Source organism: Bombina bombina, chromosome 1 (genome assembly GCF_027579735.1).
Source record: "Bombina bombina isolate aBomBom1 chromosome 1, aBomBom1.pri, whole genome shotgun sequence".
In the NCBI taxonomy this organism is placed as follows: Eukaryota; Metazoa; Chordata; class Amphibia; order Anura; family Bombinatoridae; genus Bombina; species Bombina bombina.
Genome location: NC_069499.1, coordinates 1469524443 through 1469552014, shown reverse-complemented (window position 1 = coordinate 1469552014; position 27572 = coordinate 1469524443). Strand labels below are relative to the sequence as shown.

Sequence of the window (27572 nt, the reverse complement as noted above, 5' to 3'; positions counted from 1 at the left end):
ATAGAAGACAATCGTGGGCTTCCGCCCACTGCAGAATGCGAGTCACCTCCTTCATGGCTAAGGAACTCCGAGCCCCCCCCCCCTGGTGGTTGATGTAAGCAACTGAAATGATGTTGTCCGACTGGAATCTGATAAACCGGACTAAAGACAGTTGAGGCCACGCTGATAGGGCATTGAAAATAGCTCTCAACTCCAAGATGTTTATGGGAAGAGAGGACTCTTACCGGGACCACAGGCCCTGAACCTTCAAAGGACCCCAGACAGCTCCCCAGCCTGACAGACTGGCATCCGTAGTCAGAATCTCCCAGGAAGGTCTCAGAAAGCAAGTGCCCCAAGACAGATGTTCCTGTGACACCCACCACGAGAGAAAGTCCAGATTATCCTCTGTGATAAATCCGAATGGTCTCCGTTCGATTGATGGAGCATACAAAGTTGCAGCGGTTGTAGATGGAACAAAGCAAAAGGAATGATGTCCATGGATGCCACCATCAAACCAATCACCTCCATGCATTGAGCCACAGATGGACGAAAGGCAGACTGGAGAGAAAGGCAGGAAGCAAGAACTTTGGATCTTCTGACCTCCGTCAGGAAATTTTTTATGGACAGGGAATCTATTATTGTCCCTAGGAAACACACTTTGGTAGATGGAATTAGAGAACTCTCTTGCAAACTCATCTTCCACCCGTGGGAAGGAAGAAAATACAGCAGCATCTCTGCATGAGATTGAGCTAGTTGAAAAGATGACCCCTGGACCAAGATGTCGTCTAGATAAGGCATCACAGCAATTCTCTGGGATCTGATCACTGCCAATAACGCCCCCAGAACCTTTGTGAATATTCTGGGAGCCATGGCCAGACCAAACGGAAGTGCAACAAATTGGAAATGCTCGTCTAGAAAAGAAAACCTCAGAAACTGGTGGTGTTCCCTGTGAATGGGAACATGAAGGTATGCGTCCTTCAGATCTATGGTCGTCATAAACTGACGTTCCTGTACCAAAGGAAGAATGGAACGAATAGTTTCCATCTTGAAGGACAGAACCCTCAGGAATTTGTTGAGACACGAGGTCTAGAATGGGACGGAAAGTTCCCTCCTTTTTGGGAACCACAAATAGATTTAAATTGAATCCTAGACCTTGTTCCCTTATAGGAACTGAAACAATAACTTCCAGGGAGGATAGGTCCCTTACACAGTTTAAGAAGGCTTCCTTCTTTACCTGGTTTGAGGAAAGTCTTGACAGGAGAAATCTTCCTCTTGGAGGGCAAGACTTGAATCCCATTCTGTAACACTGGGATATGTCCACTGCCCAAGGGTCTGGGACATTGCATATCCAGGCTTGACGAAAAAGAGAAAGCCTGCCCCCCATCTGATCCACACTGGAATCGGGGGCGGAACCTTCATGCTGATTTAGAGTCAGCAGAAGGCTTCTTGTTCTGCTTTCCCTTGTTCCAGGGCTGGCTGGACTTCCAAGTAGATCTAGATTGGTCAGGTTTGGACGAGGAAGATGAAGACTTTTGTCCCTTAAAGTTACAAAAGGAATGAAAATCTGATGACCCCTAGGTCTATTCTTCTTGTCCTGAGGTAGGAAAGATCCCTTTCCACCCGTAATCTCTGAAATGATCTCCGCTAGACCAGGACCAAACACTTTTTCCTTATAAGGTAAAGCCAAAAGCTTGGCCTTAGAAGAGACGTCGGCCGACCAAGATTTTAACCACTGAGCTCTGCGGGCTAGTACAGTGAAACTAGACATTTTAGCTCCCAGTCGAGTTATATGCATGTTGGCATCACAGATAAAGGTATTGGCCAATTTGAGAGCTTTAATCCTAATCTTGGATCTCATCTACCGAAGTTTCCCCTGCAATAAGATCTGACAAAGCATCGCACCAATAGGATGCATCTCCCGCAACCGTGGCAATACTAGCTGCAGGTTGCCACTGTAATCCTTGATGGATGTACATCTTTTTTTAAGTAAGCCTCTAGCTTCTTACCCATTGGATCCTTAAAAGAACAACTATCCTCTATAGGAATAGTAGTTCTCTTGGCAAGAGTAGAAATAGCTCCTTCAACTTTAGGAACAGTGCGCCATGAGTCACAAATAGAGTCAGCAACAGGAAACATCTTCTTAAAAACAGGGGAAGGGGAAAAAGAAACCCCTGGCTTATCTCATTCCTGAGCAATCATTTCAGACATCTTCCTTGGGACAGGAAAAACCTCCTCAGAAGATGGAGAATCATAAACTCTATTCAATTTAGAAGACTTTGTGGGGTTGACAGCAACCGAAGGTTCAGAGTCGTCTAAAGTACCTAGAACCTCCTTCAATAGTAACCGTAGGTGTTCAAGCTAAAATCTAAAAACATAATTTATGCTTACCTGATAAATTCCTTTCTTCTGTTGTGTGATCAGTCCACGGGTCATCATTACTTCTGGGATATAACTCCTCCCCAACAGGAAATGCAAGAGGATTCACCCAGCAGAGCTGCATATAGCTCCTCCCCTCTACGTCACTCCCAGTCATTCGACCAAGAATCAACGAGAAAGGAGAACCAAGGGTGAAGTGGTGACTGGAGTATAATTTAAAAGATATTTACCTGCCTTAAAAAACAGGGCGGGCCGTGGACTGATCACACAACAGAAGAAAGGAATTTATCAGGTAAGCATAAATTATGTTTTCTTCTGTTATGTGTGATCAGTCCACGGGTCATCATTACTTCTGGGATACCAATACCAAAGCAAAAGTACACGGATGACGGGAGGGATAGGCAGGCTCATTATACAGAAGGAACCACTGCCTGAAGAACCTTTCTCCCAAAAATAGCCTCCGAAGAAGCAAAAGTGTCAAATTTGTAAAATTTGGAAAAAGTATGAAGCGAAGACCAAGTTGCAGCCTTGCAAATCTGTTCAACAGAGGCCTCATTCTTAAAGGCCCAAGTGGAAGCCACAGCTCTAGTAGAATGGGCTGTAATTCTTTCAGGAGGCTGCTGTCCAGCAGTCTCATAGGCTAAACGAATTATGCTACGAAGCCAAAAGGAGAGAGAGGTAGCCGAAGCCTTATGACCTCTCCTCTGACCAGAGTACACTACAAACAGGGAAGACGTTTGTCGAAAATCCTTAGTTGCCTGCAAATAGAACTTGAGGGCACGAACTACATCCAGATTGTGTAGAAGACGTTCCTTCTTTGAAGAAGGATTTGGGCATAAAGAAGGAACAACAATCTCTTGATTGATGTTCCTGTTAGTGACTACCTTAGGTAAGAACCCAGGTTTAGTACGCAGAACTACCTTATCTGAATGAAAAATCAAATAAGGAGAATCACAATGTAAAGCTGATAACTCAGAGACTCTCCGAGCCGAAGAAATAGCCATTAAAAATAACACTTTCCAAGATAACAACTTTATATCAATGGAATGAAGGGGTTCAAACGGAACTCCTTGTAGAACGTTAAGAACAAGGTTTAAACTCCATGGCGGAGCAACAGTTTTAAACACAGGCTTGATTCTAGCTAAAGCCTGACAAAAGGCCTGGACGTCTGGATTTTCTGACAGACGCCTGTGCAACAAGATGGACAGAGCTGAGATCTGTCCCTTTAATGAACTAGCCGATAAACCCTTTTCTAAACCTTCTTGTAGAAAGGACAATATCCTAGGAATCCTAACCTTACTCCAGGAGTAACCTTTGGATTCGCACCAGTATAGGTATTTACGCCATATCTTATGGTAAATCCTTCTGGTAACAGGCTTCCTAGCCTGTATCAGGGTATCAATAACCGACTCAGAAAAACCACGTTTTGATAAAATCAAGCGTTCAATTTCCAAGCAGTCAGCTTCAGAGAAGTTAGATTTTGATGTTTGAATGGACCCTGTATCAGAAGGTCCTGTCTTAGAGGTAGAGACCAAGGCGGACAGGATGACATGTCCACTAGATCTGCATACCAAGTCCTGCGTGGCCATGCAGGCGCTATTAGAATCACTGATGCTCTCTCCTGTTTGATTTTGGCAATCAATCGAGGAAGCAGCGGGAAGGGTGGAAACACATAAGCCATCCCGAAGTTCCAAGGTGCTGTCAAAGCATCTATCAGAACCGCTCCCGGATCCCTGGATCTGGACCCGTAGCGAGGAAGTTTGGCGTTCTGGCGAGACGCCATGAGATCTATCTCTGGTTTGCCCCAACGTCGAAGTATTTGGGCAAAGACCTCCGGATGAAGTTCCCACTCCCCCGGATGAAAAGTCTGGCGACTCAAGAAATCCGCCTCCCAGTTCTCCACTCCCGGGATGTGGATTGCTGACAGGTGGCAAGAGTGAGACTCTGCCCAGCGAATTATCTTTGATACTTCCATCATTGCTAGGGAGCTTCTTGTTCCTCCTTGATGGTTGATGTAAGCTACAGTCGTAATGTTGTCCGACTGAAACCTGATGAACCCCCGAGTTTTTAACTGGGGCCAAGCCAGAAGGGCATTGAGAACTGCTCTCAATTCCAGAATGTTTATTGGCAGGAGACTTTCCTCCTGATTCCATTGTCCCTGAGCCTTCAGAGAATTCCAGACAGCGCCCCAACCTAGTAGGCTGGCGTCTGTTGTTACAATTGTCCAGTCCGGTCTGCTGAATGGCATCCCCCTGGACAGATGTGGCCGAGAAAGCCACCATAGAAGAGAGTTTCTGGTCTCTTGATCCAGATTCAGAGTAGGGGACAAGTCTGAGTAATCCCCATTCCACTGACTCAGCATGCACAATTGCAGCGGTCTGAGATGTAGACGTGCAAAGGGTACTATGTCCGTTGCTGCTACCATTAAACCGATCACCTCCATGCATTGAGCTACTGACGGGAGTTGAATGGAATGAAGGACACGGCATGCATTTAGAAGCTTTGTTAATCTGTCTTCTGTCAGATAAATCTTCATTTCTACAGAATCTATAAGAGTCCCCAAGAATGGAACTCTTGTGAGAGGAAAGAGAGAACTCTTCTTTTCGTTCACTTTCCATCCATGCGACCTTAGAAATGCCAGAACTAACTCTGTATGAGACTTGGCAGTTTGAAAGCTTGAAGCTTGTATCAGAATGTCGTCTAGGTACGGAGCTACCGAAATTCCTCGCGGTCTTAGTACCGCCAGAAGGGCACACAGAACCTTTGTGAAGATTCTTGGAGCCGTAGCCAATCCGAATGGAAGAGCTACAAACTGGTAATGCCTGTCTAAGAAGGCAAACCTTAGATACCGGTAATGATCTTTGTGAATCGGTATGTGAAGGTAAGCATCCTTTAAATCCACTGTGGTCATGTACTGACCCTTTTGGATCATGGGTAAGATTGTCCGAATAGTTTCCATTTTGAACGATGGAACTCTTAGGAATTTGTTTAGGATCTTTAAATCCAAGATTGGCCTGAAAGTTCCCTCTTTTTTGGGAACCACAAACAGGTTTGAGTAAAACCCTTGTCCTTGTTCCGACCGCGGAACCGGATGGATCACTCCCATTAATAACAGATCTTGTACACAGCGTAGAAACGCTTCTTTCTTTATCTGGTTTGTTGACAACCTTGACAGATGAAATCTCCCTCTTGGGGGAGAGAATTTGAAGTCTAGAAGGTATCCCTGAGATATGATCTCTAGCGCCCAGGGATCCTGAACATCTCTTGCCCAAGCCTGGGCGAAGAGAGAGAGTCTGCCCCCCACTAGATCCGGTCCCGGATCGGGGGCCCTCGATTCATGCTGTCTTAGGGGCAGCAGCAGGTTTCCTGGCCTGCTTGCCCTTGTTCCAGGACTGGTTAGGTTTCCAGCCTTGTCTGTAACGAGCAACAGCTCCTTCCTGTTTTGGTGCAGTGGAAGTTGGTGCTGCTCCTGCTTTGAAATTCCGAAAGGGACGAAAATTAGACTGTCTAGCCTTAGCTTTGGCTTTGTCTTGAGGCAGGGCGTGGCCCTTACCTCCTGTAATGTCAGCGATAATTTCTTTCAAACCGGGCCCAAATAAAGTTTGCCCCTTGAAAGGTATATTAAGTAATTTGGATTTAGAAGTTACATCAGCTGACCAGGATTTTAGCCACAGCGCCCTACGTGCCTGAATGGCGAATCCTGAGTTCTTAGCCGTAAGTTTGGTTAAATGTACTACGGCCTCCGAAATGAATGAATTAGCTAGTTTAAGGACTCTAAGCCTGTCCGTAATGTCGTCCAGCGTAGCTGAACTAAGGTTCTCTTCCAGAGACTCAATCCAAAATGCTGCCGCAGCCGTAATCGGCGCGATGCATGCAAGGGGTTGCAATATAAAACCTTGTTGAACAAACATTTTCTTAAGGTAACCCTCTAATTTTTTATCCATTGGATCTGAAAAAGCACAGCTATCCTCCACCGGGATAGTGGTACGCTTAGCTAAAGTAGAAACTGCTCCCTCCACCTTAGGGACCGTTTGCCATAAGTCCCGTGTGGTGGCGTCTATTGGAAACATCTTTCTAAATATTGGAGGGGGTGAGAACGGCACACCGGGTCTATCCCACTCCTTAGTAACAATTTCAGTTAGTCTCTTAGGTATAGGAAAAACGTCAGTACTCGCCGGTACCGCAAAGTATTTATCCAACCTACACAATTTCTCTGGTATTGCAACAGTGTTACAATCATTAAGAGCCGCTAAAACCTCCCCTAGTAATATACGGAGGTTCTCCAATTTAAATTTAAAATTTGAAATATCTGAATCCAATCTGTTTGGATCAGAACCGCCACCCACAGAATGAAGCTCTCCGTCCTCATGCTCTGCAAGCTGTGACGCAGTATCAGACATGGCCCTAGTATTATCAGCGCACTCTGTTCTCACCCCAGAGTGATCACGCTTGCCTCTTAGTTCTGGTAATTTAGCCAAAACTTCAGTCATAACAGTAGCCATATCTTGTAATGTTATCTGTAATGGCCGCCCAGATGTACTAGGCGCCACAATATCACGCACCTCCCGGGCGGGAGATGCAGGTACTGACACGTGAGGCGAGTTAGTCGGCATAACTCTCCCCTCGCTGTTTGGTAAAATTTGTTCAATTTGTACAGATTGGCTTTTATTTAAAGTAGCATCAATACAGTTAGTACATAAATTTCTATTGGGCTCCACCTTGGCATTGGAACAAATGACACAGGTATCTTCCTCTGAATCAGACATGTTTAACACACTAGCAAATAAACTTGCAACTTGGTTACAATCTTATTTAACAAAAACGTACTGTGCCTCAAAGAAGCACTAAACGATTAAATGACAGTTGAAATAATGAACTGAAAAACAGTTATAGCATCAATCCTTGAAAACAACACAACTTTTAGCAAAGGTTTGTTCCCATTAGTAAAGTAACAATAATTAAATTTGAAACGTAAAAATTACAGAGCAACGTTTTTAATCACAGTCAATATATAAGTCTCACAGCTCTGCTGAGAGAATCTACCTCCCTTCAAAGAAGTTTGAAGACCCCTGAGTTCTGTTAGAGATGAACCGGATCATGCAGGAAATACAAGAGTAACTGACTGGAAATTTTTGATGCGTAGCAAAGAGCGCCAAAAACGGCCCCTCCCCCTCACACACAGCAGTGAGAGAGAAACGAAACTGTCACAATTAAAACAAGCAACTGCCAAGTGGAAAAATAATGCCCAAACATTTATTCACTCAGTACCTCAGAAAATGCAAACGATTCTACATTCCAGCAAAAACGTTTAACATAATAAATACCTATTAAAAGGTTTAATGTACTTTTTACAGAGTAATTCCAGTGAAGTACCATCCCCAGAATACTGAAGTGTAGAGTATACATACATGTCATTATAACGGTATGGCAGGATTTTCTCATCAATTCCATTCAGAAAATAAAAACTGCTACATACCTCAATGCAGATTCATCTGCCCGCTGTCCCCTGATCTGAAGCTTTTACCTCCCTCAGATGGCCGAGAAACAGCAATATGATCTTAACTACTCCGGTTAAAATCATAGTAAAAACTCTGGTAGATTCTTCTTCAAACTCTGCCAGAGAGGTAATAACACGCTCCGGTGCTATTGTAAAATAAACTTTTGATTGAAGTTATAAAAACTAAGTATAATCACCATAGTCCTCTCACACATCCTATCTAGTCGTTGGGTGCAAGAGAATGACTGGGAGTGACGTAGAGGGGAGGAGCTATATGCAGCTCTGCTGGGTGAATCCTCTTGCATTTCCTGTTGGGGAGGAGTTATATCCCAGAAGTAATGATGACCCGTGGACTGATCACACATAACAGAAGAAATTAACCTCTTCAGTTTCTGAAGATTTTTCTGCTAAAGTGTCAGTCTGAGATCTCACCTTCAGAAGCTACTGAAGTATTCTCCTCATCAAACACCTGAAAAAAGAGTGGCTAATGCAGAGTCAGAAGCCTTAGTATCAGGCAGATGTTTAGATTTTCTCTTATGCTTACCCGATGAAGGGAAAGCTGACAAAGCCGCTGTAACTGCAGAAGAAATCTGAATGGCAAAATCCCCAGGTAAATAAACACCCCCAGGTGGATGGGAGGACACAGAAGGCACAATATGAGATACAATTAAGGCTTGGGACGTTTGAGGAGAAAGCTGAGGCATGTCACGCACAGCATTATCCTGAGAGACAGTAGGCTCAGAAGGGAGTAATTTATCCTTAAATTTTAAAGTTTAGGTTAAACAAGAGGAGCAAAATTGCATAGGCAGAACAATTTGGGCCTCTAAACAAAGTAAACATTTATCTATGGAGATGGATCTGTTCCGAGTCCATGGCTAATAGGTAACAAGCCCCACAAGTAATGGCAAATTAAAGATTAACAAAGAAAATTAAATATTATCTATTACATTTTAATAATAACCATATAAGGAAAAATTTAGAAAAAACCCTCAGATTGCCTGAGGCCCCTACTGCCAAAAGTAATACCCCACTAGTAAGAGGAAAAAACGGACTCCCTGAAGAGATCTCCTCTTAAACGATAGAGGTAGAATAAGTAATACAGCCGACACGAGAAGAGCTGGATCATCTCCTACATAGCAAAAGTTTACTGAGGTCGCAACGGCACCGCTTCGCTAAACCGGAAGTGCAGGTGTCACAATAACGGGGCAATATTCTATTCAGAGCAAAACAAAATGCACAAGTGAAAAACAGTTTAAAAACGCTTTCCCGTTTTAACACAAATAAGCAATAAATAGCCCATAGCCTCATACATAGCCACATATGAATAAATAAAGAAATAAAGAATATCCTTTACTATTTAACTCCTTACATCCCTTCTTTCCCTCAAGTCTCATACTGAATAAAGTTTGAAATTGACCTCCATCAAATAAACCGTCTCATATTTAGTGTGCCAACTATATTGTCCCCATATGAATCCTTAAATAAGTATTATTATGTCCCTTAGATAAAAGGATCTGAAAACAAGGGTTAACCTCTTAAGTGCTGCTGTCCTTCTATACCTAGAAGGCAAAAGCACTTACCTTAGATCCAACTGCATAAGAGATGCTGATCCTTAGGTGTGGTAGGCACTTCACTCCCTGTCATGGACCTGTAGGAAAAGAAAGGACAGAGTAACTAACTCTGGCTTTCCTCAAAGGGGTAGTAAAGTGTTAAAAGTAAAGCAAAGACTTCCTCGCCACTTTTTAACTGCTAAAAGCCACCACTACTCTTACTCAAGAGATTGACGTGGACACAGCTAGACCCCAATCTTTGCTTGCAGGGAAAAATACCCATAAAAGGATTAAATTCTTCAGACACCAACTTCGCACAACCTCCTTTGAAAGAGGCAAAAAAAATTACTGGGGTTTACAGGTAAGGCAGTTGCACTTAACAGCTTTTGCTGGGGTGCTCTTTGCTTCCTCCTGCTGGCCAGGAGTTGAATATCCCACTAGTAATTGGAATGACGTTGTGGACTCTCCATGTCATAGGAAATAAAATCAATTTGCCAGAAAAAAAATCTACTGCTTATTTGAAATTAAGAGGTGTTATTGCATTGTCTTTTTAATATATACTTGTTAATTAAGCAATTCTACTGCATTTAGTGGTCCTTTCAGCACATTTCATCCTAATTTTAGGGCAAGATTAGTAAATCTTCAAATGTACAAAAAACTGTTGTTATCACCCATTTTAAAGTGGTTCTATCAGTTGTCTTTGTTTAATTACACATTAATGTTTCTTAGGGTTTTGGTCTTGCTAAATCACATCATATGAAAGTCAGCGTAACAAGAATACTATGATAAATGAGATTAGACTTTTGTCATTCATTACCTGTCAATTATTTTCTAAAAGCTTCTAGATTTGTTTATTGTGCAGCATTGTATATTTTGCTGGACCTTATAATTAAACGCTACTAATGGCACAATATATAACATTTATCTATTTTATTTTCTCTTAGAACCTGTCCTTTAAGTAACTAGCACAGTACCTTCCTTTATTTATGGTTGTTGTTACAGGGAGAGCGAGCCATCACATAAACACAGCAGATTTCACAAAAACATACTGGGAGGAATTTCCTGTCTGGTGCCCACTTACCGAGCGGGTGTGGAGCAGTGTGGGGGGAAGGCTCCGGAGGTAGTATGACAAGCTGGGCAGATGGATCCTGTGTCAATGGAAACACTGGCTGCATGGCACTAGGCATGGAAGGCGGAAATCCTGGTGGTAGATTCTGATGCAGAGCTGGGTGGCTGATGCCTGTAGAGATAGAGATATAGAGAGATGAGAAATCAATATAGAAACATTGATTTTGACAACAGATAAGAACTAAAAGGTCCATTGAGTGAGTCAAACCCATATTCACTTCTGAACATAAGCTTAATGTGAATATCAATGTAAATTTTGATGTTAAAGTGCCCGGTTTTTAAAAATTCGATTAAAAACATGGGGCACTTGTGTTGTGAAAAAATACTTACCTTTTAAACTTGACAGCCGCTCCAGCTTCCCCCGGTCATCGTAAGCCATTTCGGACGTCAGAAATGATAGATCGGTCATCCTCCAATCACAGCTTCCCCCCTGGAGGGGATCAGTGTCTGATTAAACGCCGTGATTGGAGGAAGCAGAATTCCTCATTTTAGACCCAGGAAGAGGCTTTGCGACAGGTGGATGAAGCTGGACCGGCTGTCAAGATTAAAAGGTAAGTATTTTTTTAACAACACAATTGAAATGTAAATTTTGATGAATTAAATTGCCCCTGTTTTTAATCGAATTTTTAAAAACCAGGCACTTTAGAATCAAAATTTACATTCACTTTAATTTAGTATCAGGATAGAGACAAACAGAATACCAGTTCAAACATGGCAGAGCCTATTACTTTACAGAAACTAAAGTACTTTATAGAAACTAAACATTTAAACTTATATTTTCAATATTTAAACAACTAATATAATTGTAAAAAAATTGAATATTTGCTTTAAATACATCTCAATCGCTAGCATGTATTTACTGTTTAACATCCTTTTACTTGCAGTATATGTCACAACTACATCTATTGGAACGGAAGGCTATACCATAAATCAACCACCCTTTCTGTAAGTGTATACTCAAATTACTCCCTTACCTGCTTCCCATTGTTCAGCTTGTACTTTTTGTCAAAAATACTTTCAACCAGAGGTTCTAGGTATGTATGTATGTATGTATGTATGGGGTACTTGTAAAGCGCGGCTAATCACCCATAAGGGTCTCAAGGCGCTGCTCATTTTATCGACCTCGGAAGGATGAAAGGCTTAGTGGACCTCGCCGGGGATCGAATCTGCAACCCTCGGGTTGCAACAGAGCTCAGGAACAGTGCATTAGCATGCTGAGCTATCTGTCAAAGTTAGGGTGCAAACAAAAGCTGACACAAAGATAACTATCAAGAGGATAATACTGGTAGGGAGGTCATCATTATCCTATGATTATTTTTGCTTTCCTTATTCCCACCCCACCCATTTATCTCATCTATTTCTGTATAGGGTGAAAGATATGTAAAATGTATGACTGGTGACAGCTTTGAGATATATGGAAGCTGCACCCCCAGAACCATCACCGACATAAACTCCAAAAGAAAGAGTCAAATCAAACTAAATACCTGTGTCCTTGAACTTGACTACTAATTTCCCTGTTATTTGCCAGTAAGGTGAGATGTAGTAATCTCAATTCTTATATTATATATAATAGACACAACATGTACTTTTGCATAAAAACAAGATGGTAGCACCAAGAACCCAAGTTGCTTCTTTGAAAATTGAATGCTTATAGATAGTGTTGATGAGGCATAAGCAATATATATATAAAGCTGAATGGCAAATAAACACTTATGTCTCCTTACAACTCCTTCTCTAAGACGTGCAGCGTTTTTTCAATAAAAGTGCTGCTTGATATTATACTCACCATAGGAATGTCCCCCCATCCAAATGGAGGGACTCCTGGTTCTGGGCAACCAATGAGGGTGTGTAGGGTGGGCATGTGTGTTGGGATCTCCTCCTAGTTGGCTGGTTTGGAGAGAGGAGCCACTGGCTAGCATGAGGTGAGGGGTAAGGTCTCCAGGACAACCACTGGAAGGATGGATTCTGGCAAACTCCACCAGGTCTTTGTTTTCCCTGAAATTTATGTGCCAACAAATATAAGTTGCAACATAAGATGTGATATGAGATTTTCTATATATGCAAAACGGAATAGACTCAAGCAGCATTGAGAACCTACAATTTGTCTTTAGAAGTACTCACTGCATCAAGAGGTCCCTTCCAGAAATCCCTAGCCTCTCATCACACAGGCGGCTTCTCTCCTCTTCTGCATCCAGGTCAATTACATGCATGGATCGTCCAGAGCCAGCTGTCACACAGGAGAACAACATATGAGAAATAAACCAGGAATTTGCAGTTTAAAACAAATGACAGCAATTGCCCTCTGCCATAAATGTAGACAACATGAAACTCTTGTTCTTATTATTTAGAAGTCTTAATACTTGATGAAAGAACAGGAAATCCAAGCTTGTCTTGACAGTAATTTTGGTACAAATATAGGCCACACTTTCCCCCCAAGCAGAAAGTTTGTTGTATGCATATATTAATGGGCTCACTGTTATGGCTATGAACTTTATGTAATTCTAACGCTATTATTAACAATCAAAAGTATTCGTAGGATGAATTAAAAAACTAAAAGTGTTAATATTTTAATTCTACAAATCTAGCCAGCTGACTAGACTATGAAAGACCTTAAAGGGACAGTAAAGTCAAAATTAAACTTTAATGAGCATGCAATTTTAAACAACGTTCCAATGTAGTTGTGTTATCAAATTAGTTTTCTTCTTCAACAAAGGATTCCAAGAGAATTAAGCAAATTTGATAACAGAAGTAATTTGAAAATGTGTTTAAAATTGAATGCTCTATCTGAATCATAAAATAAACATTTTGAGTTTCATGTCTCTTTACGCTGGAAGATGCATCTCATCAGACTGGTTCAGAAGTCGGCTAATGAAAGCCATGTGTCATGAATAAGCCATGGGCTTCTGGTAACCCCAGATCTTCCTTTCCTGCCAGCGCCCCTCCTCTCTGCTCCCCAACCATATTGACATCACTCTCCTCACACATCAGACAGAAATCTCTCACGCCTCCTCCTACTCAGAAAATGTTTCCTCTCAAAGGGATTCACTTTAGTAATCCGGAATTAACAGAATGGATTCATGGCTTTACCCCTCAGAGTTGGCACAAACATTAGGCCTGGGCAGCACGTTAGTATGAAAGAAAAAGAACCACCCAAAGCTAACATAACAAAATGCTGCTAGGTTGCTGCATCATTAGATAGTATTTAGACTAGAACATTATATTTTGCTCTGTTTAGTGATATGAATACAAAAAGTTCACAAAGACATAGAGAGTTACTGTATAAACACTTTGCTTTTCTGCTATGGAGCAATCAGACCTTACAGAGACATGAAAGCCAATATTGAATTTTTGATGGGTCACAAAGAGCATGCAATTTAAAGAAACTGGTGTACATATGTTTCTAGTCATTGGCTCACCAAATTTGTTTAGATAGCTCCCAGTAGTTTATTACTAATAGAGAGCCAACTAACTATATGTTCAACCCCATTTGCATTTTGTTTGAATTTTTTTTAATCCAGTAAAGCACATTAGCAACCCTTGTTATCTTTAAAATCAAAATTAAAACTATAACCTAAAACATTTTTTGCTAGAAAAACAAACATTAACATGTTTATATAATGCTCTATCAGATATATTTTTTAATTTTCTATACCTATAAAAGGGACAGTCTAGTCAAATTTAAACTTTCATGATTCAGATAGGGCATGCAATTTTAAACAACTTTCAACATCAAATTTTCTTTCTTTGTTCTATTGTTATAGTTTGTTGAAAGCTAAACCTATGTATGCTCATATGTTAAATTTTAAGTTCTTAAAGACCGCCTCTTATCTCAGTGCATTTTGACATTTTTTTCAAAGCAAGACAGCGCTAGTTCATGTGGGCCATATATAACATTGTGCTCACTCCCGTGGAGTTTTTTATGAGTCAGCACTAACTGGCTAAAATGCAAGTGTCAAAAGAACTGAGATAAGGGGGCAGTTTGCAGAGGCTTAGATACAAGGTAATCACAGAGGTAAAAAGTATATTTATATAACCGTGAAGGTTATGGAAAACTGGGGAATCTATACTATAATCGCATTCATAACACGTCTGTCGCCGTCGGCAGTTGCGCACGCATCCTCAAAGGAATGTTGGCAGCGCAAGGCAGCCGACAGAATGTTGTTGGCTGCGTGCGCAGCCAAATGAATTCACCTGGATGCAGTGAAGCTGCATCCAGGTGGATTCCAAAAATGGCAGGTTGGTGAAAGAATCCACCGCAGGATCGCTTATCAACTAGTGGGTAATAAAGGGAGTATCTAGCTTTTTAAACAATAGAAATTCTGAAGTAGACTGTCCCTTTAATGTCCTGCAACACACACCGTTGGCAAAGTACTGAAGGGAGATTGGTGGCTATATGTATATGCTGTGTCCTGATCAGGACAGTCTCAGCAGAATGCCTCTCGCAGGAGATTATGTGTTAAAACTATTTTGTGGGATTTAAAAAAGTGAAACATCCTTGCTTTGTAGAAATAACTCCTCTATCATTGCTGTATAAAGATCTTTTAAACATTTTGCAGGGGGTTAAACAGTTACAAACAAGCCATTTGTGCAATAAAATCATCTAGCACATTAGAACATTTTATTGTTGCATTATTATGTCCATTTATAGGGGGAATTACAGAAACCATTTATGGGAGTTGTTGAATGTAGATGTTAGCTAAGAGGGTTATATGAGGCAATTAGAGGAATGTAAGGAGGAGTTAGAGGAGGAACCGTGAGAAGCATTTATACAGAGAAGTAGAAGAGCATAGTTATCCTGAGCAATTCTAAAAAGGAGGAGGGGCTACTATAAGCAGTGACAGGAACACATTAGCCATTAATAACACATCTAGAGGAGGAGCGATTATAAGCAGTGAGAGGAACATAGTTATATATAGCACATCAAAACGAGGAGCTACTATAATCAGTGAGAGGAACACAGTTATATATAGCACATCTATAGGAGGAGCTACTATAAGCAGTGAGAGGAACACAGTTATATATAGCATATCAAGAGGAGGAGCTACTATAATTAGTGAGAGGAACACAGTTATATATACCATCAAAAGGAGGAGCTACTATAAGCAGTGAGAGGAACACAGTTATATATACCATCAAGAGGAGGAGCTACTATAATTAGTGAGAGGAACACAGTTATATATACCATCAAAAGGAGGAGCTACTATAAGCAGTGAGAGGAACACAGTTATATATAGCACATCTAAAGGAGGAGCTACTATAAGCAGTGAGAGGAACACAGTTATATATAGCACATCTAGATGAGAGCTACTATAAGCAGTGAGAGGAACACAGTTATATATAGCACATCTAGAGGAGGAGCTACTATAAGCAGTGAGAGGAACACAGTTATATATAGCATATCAAGAGGAGGAGCTACTATAAGCAGCTAGAGGAACACATTAATTATATATAGCACATTAAAAGGAGGAGCTACTATAAGCAGTGAGAGGAACAGTTATATATATATATAGCACATCTATAGGAGGAGCTACTATAAGCAGTGAGAGGAACAGTTATATATATAGCACATCTATAGGAGGAGCTACTATAAGCAGTGAGAGGAACAGTTATATATATAGCACATCTAGAGGAGGAGCTACTATATGCAGTGAGAAGAACAGAGTTATATACAGTACATCAAGAGGAGGATCTCCTATAAGCAGTGAGAGGAAAAGTTATATATAGTACACCTAGAGGAGGAGCTACTATAAACCGTGAGAGGAACACATTAGTTATATATAGCACATCTAGAGAAGAAGCTACTATAAGCAGTGAGAGGAACACATTAGTTATATGTAGCATATCTAGAGGAGGAGCTCCTATAAGCAGTGAGATGAACAGTTATATATAGCACATCTAGAGGAGGAGCTACTATAAACAGTGAGAGGAACACAGTTATATATAGCACATCTAAAGAAGGAGCTACTATAAGCAGTGAGAGGAACACATTAGTTATATATATAGCATATCTAGAGAAGGAGCTACTATAAGCAGTGAGAGGAAAACAGTTATTATATAGCACATCTAGAGGAGGAGCTCCTATAAGCAGTGAGAGGAACAGTTATATATAGCACATCTAGAGGAGGAGCTACTATAAACAGTGAGAGGAACACAGTTATATATAGCACATCTAGAGAAGGAGCTACTATAAGCAGTGAGAGGAACACATTAGTTATATATATAGCATATCTAGAGAAGGAGTTACTATAAGCAGTGAGAGGAAAACAGTTATTATATAGCACATCTAGAGGAGGATCTCCTATAAGCAGTGAGAGGAACAGTTATATATAGCACATCTAGAGGAGGAGCTACTATAAACAGTGAGAGGAACACAGTTATATATAGCACATCTAGAGAAGGAGCTACTATAAGCAGTGAGAGGAACACATTAGTTATATATAGCATATCTAGAGAAGGAGCTACTATAAGCAGTGAGAGGAACACAGTTATTATATAGCACATCTAGAGAAGTTCTGTTGCAAAAATAAATACAGTTTTAGCACAGATAAAACATTCAACATCATTTAACTTCACAAAATAGGCAAACGTCTAATCTGGCTGATCTTTTTCTTCTTTACTTAGCTATGTTTATCATAGTCTGTTTCTCCCAAGCAAGGCAGCTTCTGATTGGCTGCAGGGAGCAATAGGCCAGATTATGATTCTCTGCTAAAATAAATGTGTGTTTTTCCCCCATTTATTTACTTAACAATAAATAAATAAATGAATGAAAAATGTTTTATTTCTGCTAAAATTACATTTCCTTTTGAAATTCAAGTGAGGAAAGTATAAACAAAAAACCTGCTGCTTCTGGTGCTTTTCATTGCCCACAAAAATCATGGTGTCATTAAAAAAATGTTTTCCCCCAACTTATTTTGCTAGCAACAGTGAATAAAATGCATGAGAAAGTAATACTTTAGGTTTATTTGTGTAAATTAAATAGCTGTTTGAACCAACAACATAATCAAATGGGTTGTGCTGCAGGGAGAACAGACATTATCTTATAGCTCTCTATATGCAAAAAGGCCCTTTGTCTTAAAAGTACTTATATCTCACATTCCCACTGGGAGGGAGATATCTTCTGTTGCCTCTTGTTTACATTTTCTGTACCCATTACTGCAGTATTGAAGTTTCCAGTATAGAAAGAGGTTTCACCAGGCAACACCGGCTATTTCAAGTTACAAAATAAAGTCAAAGGATCAATCTGTAAACAGTTTAATGCCGTCCAGCAGGTAAAAGTACAGTACACTGTCCCATTAATTACGACTGTATACTTAGCCATTTTAAAAGCAGATGCTAATAGCATGGGTGTTATATTATATTGCATAAAAAAAGACAGTTAAGGGGATCAAATAGTTAAAGGTACATGAAACCCAAAATGTGTCTTTTATTAGAGCATGCAATTTTAAATAACTTTCTAATTTATTTATATGGTCTAATTTGTTTAGTTCTCTTTATATCCAGTGTTAAAAAGTATACCTAGGTAGGCTCAGAAGCTGCTGATTGCTGGCTGCACATATATGCCCCTTGTTATTAGCTGTCAGCTAGCTCCCAGTAGTGCATTGCTGCCCCTTCAACAAAGGATACCAAGAGAATGAGGCTAATCATATAACAGAAGCAAATTTGAAAGTTTGCTTCTGTTATATCATAAATGAAAAAACATAATTTATGCTTACCTGATAAATTCCTTTCTTCTGTTGTGCGATCAGTCCACGGGTCATCATTACTTCTGGGATATAACTCCTCCCCAACAGGAAATGCAAGAGGATTCACCCAGCAGAGCTGATATAGCTCCTCCCCTCTACGTCAGTCCCAGTCATTCGACCAAGAATCAACGAGAAAGGAGTAACCAAGGGTGAAGTGGTGACTGGAGTATAATTTAAAAAATATTTACCTGCCTTAAAAAACAGGGCGGGCCGTGGACTGATCGCACAACAGAAGAAAGGAATTTATCAGGTAAGCATAAATTATGTTTTCTTCTGTTATGTGCGATCAGTCCACGGGTCATCATTACTTCTGGGATACCAATACCAAAGCAAAAGTACACGGATGACGGGAGGGATAGGCAGGCTCATTATATAGAAGGAACCACTGCCTGAAGAACCTTTCTCCCAAAAATAGCCTCCGAAGAAGCAAAAGTGTCAAATTTGTAAAATTTGGAAAAAGTATGAAGCGAAGACCAAGTTGCAGCCTTGCAAATCTGTTCAACAGAGGCCTCATTCTTAAAGGCCCAAGTGGAAGCCACAGCTCTAGTGGAGTGAGCTGTAATTCTTTCAGGAGGCTGCTGTCCAGCAGTCTCATAGGCTAAACGTATTATGCTACGAAGCCAGAAAGAGAGAGAGGTAGCAGAAGCTTTTTGACCTCTCCTCTGTCCAGAATAAACGACAAACAAGGAAGAAGTTTGGCGAAAATTTTTAGTTGCCTGCAAGTAGAACTTGAGGGCACGAACTACATCCAGATTGTGTAGAAGACGCTCCTTCTTTGAAGAAGGATTTGGACACAAGGATGGAACAACAATCTCTTGATTGATATTCCTGTTAGTAACTACCTTAGGTAAGAACCCAGGTTTAGTACGCAGAACTACCTTGTCTGAGTGAAAGATCAGATAAGGAGAATCACAATGTAGGGCTGATAACTCAGAGACTCTTCGAGCCGAGGAAATAGCCATTAAAAATAGAACTTTCCACGATAATAATTTTATATCAATGGAATGAAGGGGTTCAAATGGAACACCTTGTAAAACGTTAAGAACTAAGTTTAAACTCCATGGCGGAGCAACGGCTTTAAACACAGGCTTGATCCTAGCTAAAGCTTGACAAAAAGCCTGGACGTCTGGATTTTCTGACAGACGCCTGTGCAACAAGATGGACAGAGCTGAAATCTGTCCCTTTAATGAACTAGCCGATAAACCCTTTTCTAGACCTTCTTGTAGAAAGGACAATATCCTAGGGATCCTAACCTTACTCCAGGAGTAACGTTTGGATTCGCACCAGTATAGGTATTTGCGCCATATTTTATGGTAAATCTTTCTGGTAACAGGCTTCCTAGCCTGGATCAGGGTATCAATAACCGACTCAGAAAAACCACGCTTTGATAAAATCAAGCGTTCAATTTCCAAGCAGTCAGTTTCAGAGAAGTTAGATTTTGATGTTTGAATGGACCCTGTATCAGAAGGTCCTGTCTCAGAGGTAGAGACCAAGGCGGACAGGATGACATGTCCACTAGATCTGCATACCAAGTCCTGCGTGGCCATGCAGGCGCTATTAGAATCACAGATGCTCTCTCTTGTTTGATTTTCGCAATCAATCGAGGAAGCAGCGGGAAGGGTGGAAACACATAAGCCATCCCGAAGTTCCAAGGTGCTGTCAAAGCATCTATCAGAACCGCTTCCGGATCCCTGGATCTGGACCCGTAGTGAGGAAGATTGGCGTTCTGGCGAGACGCCATGAGATCTATCTCTGGTTTGCCCCAACGTCGAAGTATTTGGGCAAAAATCTCCGGATGAAGTTCCCACTCTCCCGGATGAAAAGTCTGGCGACTCAAGAAATCCGCCTCCCAGTTTTCCACTCCCGGGATGTGGATTGCTGACAGGTGGCAAGAGTGAGACTCTGCCCAGCGAATTATCTTTGATACTTCCATCATTGCTAGGGAGCTTCTTGTCCTTCCCTGATGGTTGATGTAAGCTACAGTCGTGATATTGTCCGACTGAAACCTGATGAACCCCTGAGTTGTTAATTGGGGCCAAGCTAGAAGGGCATTGAGAACTGCCCTCAATTCCAGAATGTTTATTGGAAGGAGACTCTCCTCCTGATTCCATAATCCCTGAGTCTTCAGAGAATTCCAGACAGCGCCCCAACCTAGTAGGCTGGCGTCTGTTGTTACGATTGTCCAGTCTGGCCTGCTGAATGGCATCCCCCTGGACAGGTGTGGCCGATAAAGCCACCATAGAAGAGAATTTCTGGTCTCTTGATTCAGATTCAGGGTAGGGGACAAATCTGAGTAATCCCCATTCCACTGACTTAGCATGCACAATTGTAGCGGTCTGAGGTGTAGGCGTGCAAAAGGTACTATGTCCATTGCCGCTACCATTAAGCCGATCACCTCCATGCATTGAGCCACTGACGGGTGTTGAATGGAATGAAGGACACGGCATGCATCCTGAAGCCTTGTTAACCTGTCTTCTGTCAGGTAAATCTTCATTTCTACAGAATCTATAAGAGTCCCCAAGAATGGAACTCTTGTGAGAGGAAAAAGAGAACTTTTCTTTTCGTTCACTTTCCATCCATGCGACCTTAGAAATGCCAGAACTAACTCTGTATGAGACTTGGCAGTTTGAAAGCTTGAAGCTTGTATTAGAATGTCGTCTAGGTACGGAGCTACCGAAATCCCTCGCGGTCTTAGTACCGCCAGAAGGGCGCCCAGAACCTTTGTGAAGATTCTTGGGGCCGTAGCCAATCCGAATGGAAGAGCTACAAACTGGTAGTGCCTGTCTAGGAAGGCAAACCGTAGATACCGTTGATGATCTTTGTGAATCGGTATGTGAAGGTAAGCATCTTTTAAATCCACTGTGGTCATGTACTGACCCTTTTGGATCATAGGTAAGATTGTCCGAATAGTTTCCATTTTGAACGATGGAACTCTTAGGAATTTGTTTAGAATCTTTAAATCTAAGATTGGCCTGAAAGTTCCCTCTTTTTTGGGAACCACAAACAGGTTTGAGTAGAACCCTTGTCCTTGTTCCGACCGCGGAACTGGATGGATCACTCCCATTAATAACAGATCTTGTACACAGCGTAGAAACGCTTCTTTCTTTATCTGGTTTGTTGACAACCTTGACAGATGAAATCTCCCTTTTGGGGGAGATAATTTGAAGTCTAGAAGGTATCCCTGAGATATGATCTCCAGCGCCCAGGGATCCTGAACATCTCTTGCCCAGGCCTGAGCGAAGAGAGAAAGTCTGCCCCCCACTAGATCCGGTCCCGGATCGGGGGCTCTCGGTTCATGCTGTCTTTGGGGCAGCAGCAGGTTTCCTGGTCTGTTTGCCCTTATTCCAGGACTGGTTAGGTTTCCAGCCTTGTCTGTAACGAGCAACAGCTCCTTCCTGTTTTGGTGCAGTGGAGGTTGACGCTGCTCCAGGTTTGAAATTCCGAAAGGAACGAAAATTAGACTGTCTAGCCTTAGCTTTGGCTTTGTCTTGAGGTAGGGCGTGGCCCTTACCTCCTGTAATGTCAGCGATAATTTCTTTCAACCCGGGCCCAAATAAAGACTGCCCCTTGAAAGGTATATTAAGTAATTTAGACTTAGAAGTAACATCAGCTGACCAGGATTTTAGCCACAGTGCTCTACGTGCCTGTATGGCGAATCCAGAGTTCTTAGCCGTAAGTTTAGTTAAATGTACTACGGCCTCCGAAATGAATGAATTGGCTAGTTTAAGGACTCTAAGCCTGTCCATAATGTCGTCTAGCGTAGACGAACTAAGGTTCTCTTCCAGAGACTCAATCCAAAATGCTGCCGCAGCCGTAATCGGCGCGATACATGCAAGGGGTTGCAATATAAAACCTTGTTGAACAAACATTTTCTTAAGGTAACCCTCTAATTTTTTATCCATTGGATCTGAAAAAGCACAGCTATCCTCCACCGGGATAGTGGTACGCTTAGCTAAAGTAGAAACTGCTCCCTCCACCTTAGGGACCGTTTGCCATAAGTCCCGAGTAGTGGCGTCTATTGGAAACATCTTTCTAAATATTGGAGGGGGTGAGAACGGCACACCGGGTCTATCCCACTCCTTAGCAACAATTTCAGTTAATCTCTTAGATATAGGAAAAACGTCAGTACTCGCCGGTACCGCAAAGTATTTATCCAACCTACACATTTTCTCTGGTATTGCAACGGTGTTACAATCATTGAGAGCTGCTAAGACCTCCCCTAGTAATGCACGGAGGTTCTCCAATTTAAATTTAAAATTTGAAATATCTGAATCCAATCTGTTTGGATCAGAACCGTCACCCACAGAATGAAGCTCTCCGTCCTCATGCTCTGCAAGCTGTGACGCAGTATCAGACATGGCCCTAGTATTGTCAGCGCACTCTGTTCTCACCCCAGAGTGATCACGCTTGCCTCTTAGTTCTGGTAATTTAGACAAAACTTCAGTCATAACAGTAGCCATATCATGTAATGTTATCTGTAATGGCCGCCCAGATGTATTAGGCGCCATAATATCACTCACCTCCCGGGCGGGAGATGCAGGTACTGCCGCGTGAGGCGAGTTAGTCGGCATAACTCTTCCCTCGCAGTTTGGTGAAATTTGTTCACATTGTACAAATTGACTTTTATTTAAAGTAGCATCAATACAGTTAGTACATAAATTTCTATTGGGCTCCACCTTGGCATTGGAACAAATGACACAGATATTCTCTGAGTCAGACATGTTTAACACACTAGCAATAACTTGCAACCTGGTTATAATCTTTTTTAGCAAAAACGTACTGTGCCTCAAAGAGGTACTTTAACGATTAAATGACAGTTGAGATAATGAACTGAAACAGTTATAGCATCAAGTTTAAAATAACACAACTTTTAGCAAAGGTTTGTTCCCATTAGTAAATAACTAAATTTGACATAAAAAATTATAGAGTAACGTTTTTATTCACAGTCAATAAAAATTCTCACAGCTCTGCTGAGAGAATGTACCTCCCTTCAAAGAAGTTTGAAGACCCCTGAGATCTGTCAGTGAACCGGATCATGCAGGAATATAATAGTAGCTGACTGGAATTTTTTGATGCGTAGCAAAAGAGCGCCAAAACGGCCCCTCCCTCTCACACACAGCAGTGAGGAGAAACGAAACTGTCACAATTTAAAGCAGACAACTGCCAAGTGGAAAATAATGCCCAAACATTTATTTACTCAGTACCTCAGCAATGTAAACGATTCTACATTCCAGCAAAAACGTTTAACATGACAATATTTATTAAAAGGATTAGTGACCTTTAACAGAGTAGTTCCGGTGAAAAACCATTCCCAGAATACTGAAGTGTATACATACATGTCATTATAACGGTATAGCAGGATTTTTTCATCAATTCCATTCAGAAAATAAAAACTGCTACATACCTCAATGCAGATTCATCTGCCCGCTGTCCCCTGATCTGAAGCCTTTACCTCCCTCAGATGGCCGAGAACAGCAATATGATCTTAACTACTCCGGTTAAAATCATAGTAATAAACTCTGGTAGATTCTTCTTCAAACTCTGCCAGAGAAGTAATAACACGCTCCGGTGCTATTGTAAAATAACAAACTTTTGATTGAAGTCATAAAAACTAAGTATAATCACCATAGTCCTCTCACACATCCTATCTAGTCGTTGGGTGCAAGAGAATGACTGGGACTGACGTAGAGGGGAGGAGCTATATCAGCTCTGCTGGGTGAATCCTCTTGCATTTCCTGTTGGGGAGGAGTTATATCCCAGAAGTAATGATGACCCGTGGACTGATCGCACATAACAGAAGAAAGGTATGGTTTTGTGTCCTTTTAAGTTAATTGACAATATATATGGAGTAAAAAAGAGCACTAACGATTACTGAAAATAATATATTGTGTATGCTATGAGTAGATTTACAGGAAAAGTTAGTTTGACAAGTATTAAACATTGCATATACAATTGACTCCCATGTTTCTGATACACACAAATTAAATTATTTTTCAGACAAGTGCGTTTGCCATGTTAAAGAGTTGCCTACTCTGTATACCTTTTAAACCCATATTATTCCTTTGTCGACTGGAACCAGAACCATAGGATGTCTCATGGCGGCTTCCTGTATCTTTCTGTCGTGCCACGGCGACAGCAATTCCAACAGGGGGCTGTCTGACTTCTCCATCTACTTGAGATGACTCGTTCTCCCGGCTCCTGGCACAGTCCATCCTTTCTTGCTCTGGCTGGCACTTACTAGAGTGAAATTTCATTTCTTGGTGAGAGCAGCTTGCCTTCATGTTTCCCAAACCCACAAAGGGGGCCCTCTGCCCCACAATAAGTGCTTGGTTGCTGTACTTTAACAAATTTTTCATTGCTGAAACCTCATCATTCGAGCCTTGCATTTCCTGACTCAGAGATGGGCCTGGTGTCATTAGCGCAGCTTGTTGTAAACTTGTGCTGAAGGGATCAAGGTAAGAGCTCTTCCTTTCATCACCGATTGAGATGGGAGGTTCAGTCCATGGGGGCAGATGATTGTAGCCTAGGGAGCTCAGTTCAATGGACTTTCTCTTTCCATCCTGGTTACTACTTGTTTGCTCCATGTCAGAAGGCCTGTGCTGTTGGTGCCTTATTCTAGCAACCTTCTGAGAGCTGTGGGACTGAGAGTCTTTAGAGGCCCTTTCTAAAGTGCAGCAGGATTGGCTGTTTTTTACACAATGCACATCCTGATGATTTGGACGGGGGCAATCCTGTGAGGGAGGCAACTCAAAGTACCCCCCTTTCTCCATGCCCCTCTGCATAGCAGATTCTGAGCCCCCACTGTTCAAAAATTCAAAGTTTTTGATCCTTGTGGCTGTGTTCTGATGCCACTCCTGCCTCCTATCTCCTTTAGCCTCAGCTTTCAGGTGTGAAAATGAGTTGGAGTAAGGCCCTTGGAGGTGAGTGTCAGAGTTCATTTCATGACCCTTGTCCTTTCCATCTCCCCTATCCAAATGGCAGCCCTCTGGAGTCACCTGAAAAGGCCTGCTTTTATCAGTGAAGTGCCCCACAGAAGGCACAAAGGTGGGCCTGCCCATCTTTAACTCCCTTCCAGCCTTATCCTGCAAAGAGCATACCACATCAGGGTTGGAATGGAGCTGGAGACAGGGAAAAGAGCCAGAGGAGGTGTTAAGTGGGGCAGGAATGCTGGGGAGGCTGGAAGGGACAGTGTATGACACAGAATGGTGAAGCATTTGCCTCCTCTCCAGGCACTCGTTGTATGGTTGTTGGGGCTCATGCTGAGGAAAAGATCGATCTGATCTCATTACATCTTTGGCACATCGGCTCTGGCTCCCTTGACGAGGCATTCCTGCCCCAACTGTGCAACTAGATAGCATTGCTTTGCTGGGGTCTCCATTTAAAACCTTGGAGGTCATCAGACAAGAGTTGAGGTGCTTGGTCCGATTATCACAAGAGCCTCTTTGATGCATGTCCTCCTTGCAATGACTGTCCATTGAGATGGGGTGCACTGATTTTTGCCTTTCCTTGCCCTCCTCCTCTAGATGCCGCTCCTTCATGTCTCCCTTGCCCATCTTCTCCTTGTTGAGCTCAGAGCCCCCCAAGTAACGATCAGCTTCCTTGGAAGGCTTCTGCAGATGGCTATTCTCTCGGTCCCTACTACATGAGCCGATGGGGTGACCAGGAGCAGCTCGTGCAATGCTGGGGAAGTTGTGATTAGCAGACAAGAGAGTTGGTTGAGCAGGAAGGTTCCGTAAATAGAAATTATCTGCAAAAGAACAATACAGTGAATGAGTGTGTGATAAAATACGTTATTTCAGCTAAGGTGGGAACTGTAATAAAATGCACATAAACACATTTAAAGAATGTGGAGTTTAACAATTTAATTGGATTTAAACAAACACAAACAGAATGCAAATCTGCTCAGCCATGAAACACATGTCCTGTATATATTTCACATCTTTGTAGATTTAATTAGGTTAAAGCCCATAAGCAATCTCAATGGAGCAGGCTCACAAACTAAATTCATTAAGGGGTCATATTTATCCTCAGGAAATATCAGTGCGGATCACAAAATCCAATGACTGACCAGAAAATAAATCTGACAATATTAATCCAAAGTGAAAAATTCTGGAGGTTTTATATGTAGATATATATTGAGGATAGACACAAGAGTATCTGTATATGACTCACCTGTCCTATTTTTCTACAAATACTAACTCTGTCCCCATTTTGTTTTTTTCATGATATTTTTTATATTTAGGTTGTAGCATGTGCACCGCTAGCACTTTTATTTCCACAATTCTTGATGTAAAAGTATCAAAAATCCACCAGGAAAAGGAAAGTCAAAATTAAACTTGCATGATTAAGATATCTCTTGTTATTGTCTAACCAGATGTGTATAGCTAGCTCCCAGTAGTAGCTGACTAACTATGTATTTAATGCATTTGCAGGGATTAAACATGCATTAGAGCCTTTTCGCTTTGCACTTCTACATCCCTTTAATAACTATGCATTGATAAATACTTTGGTGAAAGCTGTCAATGATTGATAAGAAGAAAAAAAAAACAGAAAAAAAAACAGGTGTTGCATTTAAATTCTTCAAATCTAAAAAAAAAAAAAAAAAAAAAAAAAAAAAAAAAAATTAAGAAGTTTCTAGCACTATCAAAGCTTTGCCAGCCAAAGACCAAAATGGTAAAAAACAGATAAAATTATCAAATAATTATCTCTAGTCAAGACTGTAGAATTAAGTAATTTGCTTTCTGCATTTCTATTTCTGATATTACGTTTAGCTGGAAGTTAGTAGAGCAACATGGTTTGTTGCAAGTATGTGCTATTAATTCATTTATGTATGAAATAAAAGAAAAATTCAAGGAGAAATTTGTTTCCTGGATCATTGAGATGTAAAAAGTGAGGGCAGAGAATCTGCAGTCTCTCAATAACTTGGATTAAGGAAAAACCACAATATTGTGAAAGGCAAGATCTATTTTAAAAGGTTCCTCTGTCAGCACAGGAGATGGTAGAAGCATGAAGCCTCCTGAAATCATTTCAGCTGGGCCCCAGTGCTTGGGTTTCACCACAGGGCCGATCCCCACCTGTTCTGATCCGAACAGTCAAAATAGGACATTTAATAGAGACAAATTGTAAGCCAGAGGCAGAAACAAGACACTAAGGTATTCTGCTGGCAGGGACGCAGGAAACTGCTTTAAATGTAGCTGGCGTTTATAACCAAGAGGAATAAATACTCCCCGCGAATGTGCAGCAAATTATATGGGTGAAGAGTATCAATGTGAATTTTAATCACACAAAAGTTTATATGTC

General features: G+C 41.4%; 1 protein-coding gene across 6 annotated transcripts in view; it reads right to left on the bottom strand.

Annotated features, from left to right (window-relative positions):
• The window catches only part of BAHCC1 (BAH domain and coiled-coil containing 1), a 184603-nt gene that overhangs the window by 63817 nt on the left and 93214 nt on the right, over positions 1–27572 (bottom strand). For all 6 annotated transcript variants that reach the window (XM_053706794.1, XM_053706769.1, XM_053706778.1 and 3 more), the window contains 4 exons: positions 24313–26019; positions 12652–12757; positions 12317–12525; positions 10484–10642 (listed from right to left, as the gene is read on the bottom strand). In XM_053706794.1, the coding sequence (XP_053562769.1) occupies positions 10484–10642; positions 12317–12525; positions 12652–12757; positions 24313–26019 (2181 nt within the window). The remainder of the gene's footprint in view (positions 1–10483; positions 10643–12316; positions 12526–12651; positions 12758–24312; positions 26020–27572) is intronic.